Genomic DNA, 9,652 nt, shown 5'->3' with positions numbered 1-9,652 from the left:
CAGCCACAGCATTTAGTAAAAACAGCTAGCTATCAGAGTGGAGAAATAGAAGAAAATGTTCCAGTTTGATTATTTTCCCTTTTGGATGGCTGCTGTAGAGCAGGAGACATGTTGCACCCGGTGCCTTTCCATTAAGTAATTTTCCAGGACTCACCACACACAAAGCCTAGGAATAGGCCTGAAGCAGCCTCATGAAATGCTCTTCACTCACTTGTCCCCACAGACATACACAATCACACCATCAAGAACACAGGCTTGTTCATTTTACTACCTAGCAGTAAGTAGTAGAGCTGGCTGGTAAAAGGAATCATGGACTGGGAAGTGTGTATACTTATATATATGACAGGCTTCCTTCCATTTCTCTCTGACTACTTTCAAATGTTGCTTCTCTGTTTGTGAATATATTTAGGTGGCAATGACTAGGTAGGTTCATATTTTGCTTAAATTTTTCCTTTTGAAACATCTTCCCTTTTTTTAAAATTCCCTTTTCCCCCACCCACTTATTCTCCACCCTCCCACCCGCAGCCTATATATTCACAAGTTAATAGGTTAGTAACAATATTAGTAAGAATAGTAAGAGTAACAACAACAACAACCAACAATATTAATAATATGAATCCCCTATATCTCTATAGCACTTTACGATCTACAAAGCGCTTTCACATCCATTATCTCATCTGTGCCATAATGCAACAGTCATCAGACACACAGGCCTTCAACTGTGCAAGGAAAATAGACCAAATGTTAGAAGTCAAGTGGTGAATAAAGGGGAAGAAAAAGCTAGTCGTGAGGGATGCTGAAGCTGTGAAATTTTTTAAAAAGGGAAAGGGCTTGAATAAAAAAATGTGATTTCAAAAATTTATATTAAAGATTGGGAATTAAGTTTAGTGTGTGGCATCAAATACTAGTTATGTTCAGACTAAGTATATATGGCCCCAATTAGTTGTTATCACAAATTGTTCAGCTTATCGAATGTGATTCATAGGTGTCAAACTGAGATGCCTTAACATTTTCTTTAAATGACATTGGCATTGCAAGATTAAACACTTAACACTAAAGCCATGATATGAGTGCACTTTTGACAAAACTGGAATAAAACATTTAGGAAACTACTTAAATAAAAGCAATCTATGTACTTCATTTATCTTAGTGTTAATTTTATAGCTATTTTATAATTTATCCCAGACTATTATAAAATATATAAAACTGAGATATAAAGTATCAGCAATATAACTTTGCACTTTAAATAATTTTCAGCTACAGATTTTGCTTTTAGAAAACAAACTTTAAAGCAGCTGTTTTGTTTCCTTGTAAAAGTTTCTGTAAATGCATATACTTGGGTCCCTGATGGACTTAGCTGTTGTGACTTCCAGACTTTTCCAACACTTTAACCCTTATACAATGGAACAAACAAACCTTTATTGTGCCTTGTTTAATGGTTCATGTTTCCACACAGGACAGTAGAATTTAAATTTTTAAAATAATGTATGTATGCTTGTAGATATATATATTTTAAAACTTAATGAGCTTTAAAATGTGGGGTGAATCTGTGAGATGAGGTAAGGAAATTTGGCACATTTCAAACAGTATCCTTTAAGTTTTGGTAAATTGTGTAACACAACATATTTTTCCACTGTGATCTACAGGTGCTATCCACATAAGTGGGGGTGGTTAATAGCAAGAATCACTGGAATGTTTCTAGTAAATTAACAGGGACAAGCTCCCCAAATACTCACAACCAAATGTTGATATAGAAGTAAAAATATATACAATACAGTCACTTTTTTGTAGTTTGGCACAATGTTTTACTTCCTTTCCCCTTGGGTAAACAGTGCATAAACTACTTTGTGCAACTGTATGACTTCTAAAGTCTTTTACATAGAACATCAGATTAAAGTTTGCTTCCAAAGACTTATTCCCACACTTTAAAATTCTTTTCTTTAAGCACTTACATGTCAACATACATACCACAAGGCATATTTTGAAAGAAATAAAACACAAACATCAAATGTCTTTCTGGAAAATGGGAGTCTCTTCTTCAAACACAGGTAAAACCCAAAATGCTGTTTCTGCTTTTAGGAGATTGTAGTCGGAATCCCTGCAGAAAAACCAAACAATTTATGCCATCTTAGTTAGCTTTAGTGTATGTCCCACAAAGGGATCATACAATCTAAATTTGTTTACATCATACTAGATGCCGTACGATGCAGAAAAAGATACAAATAGCAGGGGCCACTAGAAAGCACTCCTAATTGCCAAATGATGAGATTTTGTTTTTCAAATTATGCTCTTTTTGCTTAAATGATCTTGGCATTTTTGTCTATATAACTTTTAAATTCTGTTATTCAAAAATTTTCTCACTGCAAAGTCCTTCCCTTCCCCAAGTCATTCAAGAGCATATTTTAGTTGTATTTTCTCAGTAAGTAAAAACTAATGCTGACTAGCAGAAAAAGTAGCCTTGTCAGAATTTATCCCTAGTCAAGCCACTACAAAATTGCCCAATCTTTTGTGTGGCTTAGAGGTATAGGGATTTTCATACACTTTTTTTCTTTTCGTTTTAATTTGAAAAAGAAGGGAATGGGACAGTTTCTTTCATGCAAACTGCTTTCAAGAGGGAAAAAAATGAGGGACTGCGGGCTTAGCAGAGTAGGAAAGCTAAGGGTGCATCATCTCAGCCATTTTGATGCAGTATTACCTCAGTTTTTCAAAAGAAGCTGTCCCAGCCTCATCCTTGTGGACCTGTTCTCGCTCCATACGCTTTCCCTTACACTTCTCATCTCTCAGGGCCTTGGAGCTGGTTTTGTGACGATATAACTTTTTGTGTGTCGGTCCATTATTGCCTAAAGTGCTCAGGTTATTATACTTTTTATCAAAGAAGGAAGAGCGAGAGTCCTCGTTATAACCAGACATGCTTGCACGACCAGGATCACCTATCGCTGCTTTCCCATTGCTTTTACTCACACCCTTGATGGACCTGTGATTCTTAGTGGCTCCTGGAGAGCCACTGTTGGCCTTTTTCTTAGATTCCTGTGGTGTCCCAGCCAATATTTTGAGGGTTTTTAATTTTAGACTATTGGACTCAGGGGAGTAGAATATATTGGGGTCTCCATGGTGCTCCATGGGTTCGCAAAGGGGCTCTATGGAGGCCATCATGAATCTCTGCACATCTGCCATACCAGAGGCAATGTTGGACAAGATATAAGAAGGCTCCTGAAATTCCCGTTGATCATCATCCAGAAGGTTGTTGGTGTTGGTGCCCATGCTCATGTCACTCCAGCCTGGGCTGCTCTCCTTCCCCAAAGACCAATCTCCGGAAAGTCCCTTCTGACTTGGCATCTTCATAGAGGCCACAGGGCCACTATGCTGGATACATTCAGCCAAAGTCTTCCCTGTGGAGGATATGCTGTTGACTTGGCCTCCTCCACGACCGATGCCAATTTGCATTTTCTCTCCATTGACTGCAGCCATGAATTTCCCTTTCTTTGTTGACTTAGGGACCTGGCGGGAGGTTTTGCCAGGTGGTTTTTCAATCCCTTTGTTGTTGGCTTTGGGGTTTTTTTTCCTGTTGTTTTTCTGAGAAGAGCTTTGGTTCGTAGCCCCACTCTTGTTGGGTGAACTTTTCTTTCTTGATTTTGACACCTTGTTGTTGGTACTCATTTGACCAGATGGATCATTAAACGCTGATAAGCAAGGGGCTTTTTGGAGCAGGCTGACAGAATCCTCATCATTGAACATATGGAACTGAAACTGATGGTTATTTAAAGTAAATCCATCATCCACTTGGACCTGCCGTGAAAGGGTACTGCAGTCCCATTTGATTTTTTCCATATTGCCCAGTATTCCTGGGACACCCTCTTGGAACACCTTTAGTGTTCCTAGTGTCTTGATACTCTCACATCTGGTAATCTGAGGGGAAAGACTGGGGGTGTCAGGTGGGGACATCTCTGAGAGGGAAGAGTGGCGGAATTTGTCAGGAGTGAAGTTGGAGATATCCAGGAGGTCAGTGGACTCCTTTAGTGGTGCTATTTCATCAATGCTCTGCTGGATCACCAGCTTGGGGCTGCAGTGGGCCAGGAAGTCATCAGTGATATCATCATCACCATCCTTTTCACAAGACTTCAAGCTTAAGGAGCAATAATTGCTTGAGTTGACAGAGAGTGGGGCCATGGAATCAAAGCTAAAGAGCCGCCCATCATCCATATTCACTGGACCCTGCTGGAAAGGAAAGCAGGTCTCTCCATTATTAAAGTGACATAATTGATAAGAGTCATCAGATGAGAGCTGGGTGTCTTGCACAGACGCATACAGGACCTTGTTGCAACTACTGTCACTGCTGCTGAGGCAGATCGGATTGTATGTTGTAGCTGTGAGGTTATTTTCCATGGAAACTACTTGGGAGACTCCAAATTCACATGATTGGTTTGGAGCTATCTCCCTTGAGACTGCAGCCATGAATTCCTGGGTGCCAGAAGTAGGTTTGTTGGGCCACACATTTCCATAGTTGCTTGATTCCATTTTGAAGTTTTGGGATGATTGAAGCAGCTCAGACTCAGAAGGCGAGGAAAGCACACAGTCCTGGGCAGGCTGGAGAGGTACAAATGATTTTTCTGTTTGAGTGAGGCTGACTTCATTTTGCTCTGGAGAATGCTGAGTGAAGTATGAAATGCCAGTATTATTTGACAAGTCAGAAGCATCTAACAATGTCTGCAAATACCCTCCAGGGATAACAGGTATATTGTTGGCAACATGAGCAGATGATAGAGGCATTTCAGAAGAGCAAGTGGTTGGTAGGAAAGTAGAATTCTTAGCAACCTTTGTCTCATGAAATTCAGATAGATGTGAACCGTTTGAGGTCCCAGGAATAGCTTCATTCTTTGAATTAGCCTTGGAAGATTGGTCTCCCAAAAGAGGGGTCATTTGAACAACTGGCTTGCTTTCTTGCCCAGCTTTGATTTTCTTGGATTTTAACCTGGCTTCACTTTTAAATTTGATTTTGTTGAGCACTTTCCTCTCTGGCCCCTTAAATTGTGCATCTTGGGCTTTGACTTTCACTGAGTCAGGGCCTGTGATGTCATTTAAATGTGATCCATTTGCACAGCTGGGGGCAGCCAGAGGTGCTGACTTCAGTGTACCTTTCAGGCCTCCATCTTCTTTACGACTACTAGCTTGCCTCTCATCATTGCAGAATGAAACCTGCTTACCACTTGCTGAAGTTTCCATGGATGGGATTCTTTGAATCCTGTGCCTGTTGCCAAGTTTAGATTTTCGTTTGCGAGCAGGTGGCAGGAATGACACCTCAAAGCTACCTGGTTCAAAGCTTTGCTTTTGGCATAAGGGTGTTTTGTTGGAGTCTGAATTGCTGTTTCTCTGCTTTTTCTTCTTTTGCCAGAAGCCCTTCAAGGGGGCCAGCTTGGAATATTTGTTGAGCTGCGTCTCACTCAAATTCACTGTTGTCTCACTGGCATCCACCCTACCCAACTTCACCAGCATGTTCTTCTCACCTTTAAAACGATTGATGATGATATATTTGATAATAACAGGGGGCTCCTTACGAGTTACTTTTCTTCTCTTTTTGGGACACCATTCATCATCATCTTCCTCTTTACAACCACCTGGCAGCCATTCCTTCCTCTCATTTACTTTTTCACCCTCTAGTGAGTCAACATCATATAGATAATCTTCACTATACCTGACTTTTCTCTTGGCTCGCAGCCCATAATTCTGCTGGGAGGAGGAGCTGCCAGAATTAGTGTCCCGAGCCATATAGCGGCTACAGTCCTTGATCTCCCCCATGGCATCATAAGAGACCTCAATGAAGGAACTGTCATCACTAAAATTCCCCGATGCCTCCAAGGAATTGGCAAGATGGCCTTGCTTTGGATTCTTAAATTGCCCTACTTCAGGTCCACTGCATGGTTTATTTAAGGCAGATTTTTCTCCATTATCCTTTGCCTCTTTTTTCTCTACACCTTTGTCTTCCTGGCCTTCTTCTTTGCCTTTCTTCTTGTCCAAGATTTTATCTTCCTCCCCCCAGATAATGCTCACATCAGGGACCTTGAATTGGGAAAGATCACTGCTCTGCTTCAGGGCCCCACTCTTAGACTCCCGCTTGGGGCAGGTAGTGAAGACACTGGGAAAAAAGTTGAATTGGGCATCCTCCTGCATCAAAAGGGTGGTTTTGTCTCGAACGTTGTCCTGGAAGGATTCATATCGAATTTTCAGGGAGCAGACATCACTGCCCAGTGTTGACTCATCATCATCGAACATGTAGTTATCCACATCTTCTTCAGAGAACAGGTTGACAGACAGCTCATTCTTGGAACAGAGGTCAAGAAGTTCAATCTTACTCTCACTAATAAAAGTCTCAAAGTAACCCCAATCCTGATTGGAATTTGCCAGCAAAGCCTCTTCCGTATTGCACTTATCTAATAGTAATGCCTCATAATAACTTTTCTGAGCTGGGTCCTCCAAGTCAATGTCAGGTTTCTCGGCTTCTCGTCTATCTCCTGCCCTTGATTTGTGCAGTGGGAAGCCTAGGAGCTGGTCTGAGAGCAGCTGCTCTCCATATTTCATGTTTTCTCCAGCATTAATACACTGAATCCCTATATCAGAGACTGCACAAGTTTCATAATCCCTATTTAGATCACTGACTTTTAGACTGATCCCTGGCTCAGGATCTACTGCATCCTTGGATTCCATGAAGCAGCCCAAGCAAGTCCGGCTTGGCTGCATGAGGCACTCCCCATTCAGAGCTGACATGCCTGCAGGCTCCATTATGGCAAATGGAGCTTTCTCACACTCATTGGGCAGTGACCATGTGTTCAGGCCTTTTGAAACACCAGATGTAAGGGAGATGGCATTCACAGAAGCACTATTAGCAGCATGCTCAGGTGCTTCAGTCAGGCCCAAAGGAGAGGGAGGGCTCTGCATACAGGGCTTCTTAGAGGGCAGAGGCAGGAGACCTCTGGGATACATCAGGTTCTCTTTTTGAGCCACCAGTATAGGCTGGATTGGTGTAGCAGCATCTAGAGCTGCAAATGACTTCATTGCCACATCCTGGTCCTCTGAATCTAGAGAAAAGGGGAAAAATGACAGAAATAAAGTTAAAGGTATTAGACCAGACTCATTAACTCTCTTTCTCTTGATCAGTTTCTGGTACTTGATCTTATGATATAAAATCTAAGCTTCAGCTTCTCTAACTTTAGAAGTAGAAACTACAGAGTTAAAGAACAACCTTGATTTTATATTGAACATTCATGCGAGTGAAAAATAATATTTTTTAGGTTCAGCTTTTTCTTCAGACACACATGGCACTCTCCTCAGAAATGAGGAAAAAATTGGATTGCTTGATCAACTGGAAAGTCAAATCTTTCAGGGTGGGAAAATGCTGAGATGGGATATATTCATGGTTTTGAACTATGAGGCATAGTCCTATCCTTCAGACCTCACCTATGTTTTGGAAGCTCCTGCTGAGTCTAAACATTCCAAACTTCACATCAGAGCATATTTCTAATTCACCAGGAATTTAGAGGAACTTAAGTATCCATTTGATAGAGATGATTTGGGAGAGCAAAGGGGTTGGATTTGATACCTCTTAGAGACCCTTCTAGTCCAGTTAGAGATCTGGTGGAATAAAGTTTAGGATTAACTCCTATCTCAGAGGCATCCTAGACTTAACTTGCCCCAGCTCTGTGGATACCGAAAATCTATAGTACTAACAAAGGACTACTGGGAGAAATATTACATACCACAATTAAATTCCCTTACCATTTTCCTTGACCCCATTAATCATAGTGTTTTCTCCATTGGCTGAGGCAACAACAGCCTTATCTTGTTGGTTATCCATGAATGGAACCTCTTATTGTTTCATTCCAAGTCCAAATGCTGTCCAACCTGCACATTTCAAATACATAATATCAGTCATCAAATTTTCTTCTCTGTTTTAAGCTCATTTCAGCTAGAGAGGTTTTAAAATGTTCAATGGAATTTACCTATTTCCAGACTGGCTTCATAGCCACTATTGTTTTTGTTTCATATTTTATACCTACTATATAAGTCAATTTGGTAACTCACACTTCATTCACACATTCTAGATCCTTCTGTCTCCTCTAGGCTACCATACCATTTAAAACTGAAATCTGAGGAAGCAGGCAAACTTACATCTTCTTCCAGATAGTAATACATTTAACCTAATCATGGTCATCCAATTAGGAAGGACGCAAAGTAGAGCCCAGACTAACCTGAGACAAGGGGTGTGTACATGTGGAGATTGGCTTTATTTCTGTTTGTCTCATCTCTAATTCAGATGATCGTAAGCTCTTAACAAAACAAGCCAATTCGTATATACACACATATACATCACATTCATATTTTCTCTGTGCTTAAAATTTGACTGCTAAGTATGAAAGAGGTAGAGAATTCCTTCCATGATTTCTTGGCTTTCATGACCTGAGCTCTGGTTTTGACAAATATTTCTCCAAGCCCACAGCAGGATTTTTAAATGTGACTACAAAGAAGATCTGGAATTTCTGAAAATGTCCCAGCATTATCTGGTATTTTTAGTGTATAGAACACGTATCTATAGCCCCTCATGTCTTGCCCACCTACTTGGAGGGTAGGTATATGCAAAATGATATGAGGCACAGCCACTCAAGGTGGAGGTCTCTACCATGTGCCACTACAGCATCTATAAATCTCTATTTATTCCAAACCCCCTTTCTCTAGACCTTTTCCTCAGCCAAGGATCCATCCCTTTATTAAAAAGCATAGACTACTTTACTGATGGCCAAGCAGCTATTACAAAAATCTCAACTGTATATTCACTTACTCTAAAACATGCAAATACTATAAAAGGTAGGTCCAGCATTGCGGGAATAAGACAGTTTTAAATGATTCAATCTTTATACCCTAAAGCCTATCTGGGCCTATTTCCTTATCTGTAAAATAAGAAGTTTGTATTAGGCAATCACTCAGTGTTTTAAAAGTTAGATGATCTTGGGTTCCCCTAATATTTATATATCATAATTGCCCAACTTTCTTCTCATTTTATATAAGACCTGACTTGAGAGTAGCCAATAAAACCACAGGTGTCAGGAAAAAGAGAAAGAGATGCTTACTTGTTGTATTTACACAGAAAGAAGGGCTGGAGATTTCTAAAAGGTAGAGATGCTTGGCTAACAATGTCAAAGTCACCATCCTTTGGCAAGGAGGGCTCATTTGTGGTGGAATCGAATGAACAGATCAGATGGTTGAGCCTCTGCTTCAGAGAGGACCCTATGGGCAGATGGAATCATACTGTCATCATGGATTACTCTGTGTATCTTTTTTAAAAAAGGAACTCAGTAGAACTTCAGGTATCATTTTACTCTTCTTTAACCCCTCCACTAATTGTATCTTGCCAAGGACTTGATAAGGGGCAAATTATTTGTAGATTTCAATAACTTAGTGGCTTCTTGCCCCTTATGCCTAAGGCTAGCTACAAGGAAGTCCATTTTTAATCACCAGGAAGACCAAGGCACAGAGAAACAAAAAATAAAATAAAGTCACAAAATAACATAATGGCAGATCTAACAAAGGAACCCAAGTCTCCAGACCAAGAAACCAGGTGTTTTTTTCTTAGAACACAAATGCTTTCTCTATTCTTACCACTTCC

At 40.4% G+C, this 9,652-nt stretch overlaps 1 protein-coding gene across 1 annotated transcript; it reads right to left on the bottom strand.

Moving 5' to 3' along the window:
* Positions 1-525: 525 nt before the first annotated feature.
* NEXMIF (neurite extension and migration factor) lies at positions 526-7,895 on the bottom strand. Its single transcript, XM_067723063.1, has 3 exons — positions 7,768-7,895; positions 2,696-7,070; positions 526-2,098 (listed from the first exon to the last, which is right to left on the bottom strand). Exons 1-3 carry the CDS (start codon positions 7,844-7,846, stop codon positions 2,005-2,007), a joined length of 4,548 nt encoding a protein of 1,515 aa, XP_067579164.1. The 5' UTR covers positions 7,847-7,895; the 3' UTR covers positions 526-2,004.
* Positions 7,896-9,652: the final 1,757 nt, after the last annotated feature.

The sequence above is a fragment of the Pseudorca crassidens genome, chromosome X (assembly GCF_039906515.1).
Source record: "Pseudorca crassidens isolate mPseCra1 chromosome X, mPseCra1.hap1, whole genome shotgun sequence".
Taxonomy (NCBI): Eukaryota; Metazoa; Chordata; class Mammalia; order Artiodactyla; family Delphinidae; genus Pseudorca; species Pseudorca crassidens.
Note: the sequence above shows the minus strand (reverse complement) of the source record. Positions and strands in the feature narration are given on the sequence as shown.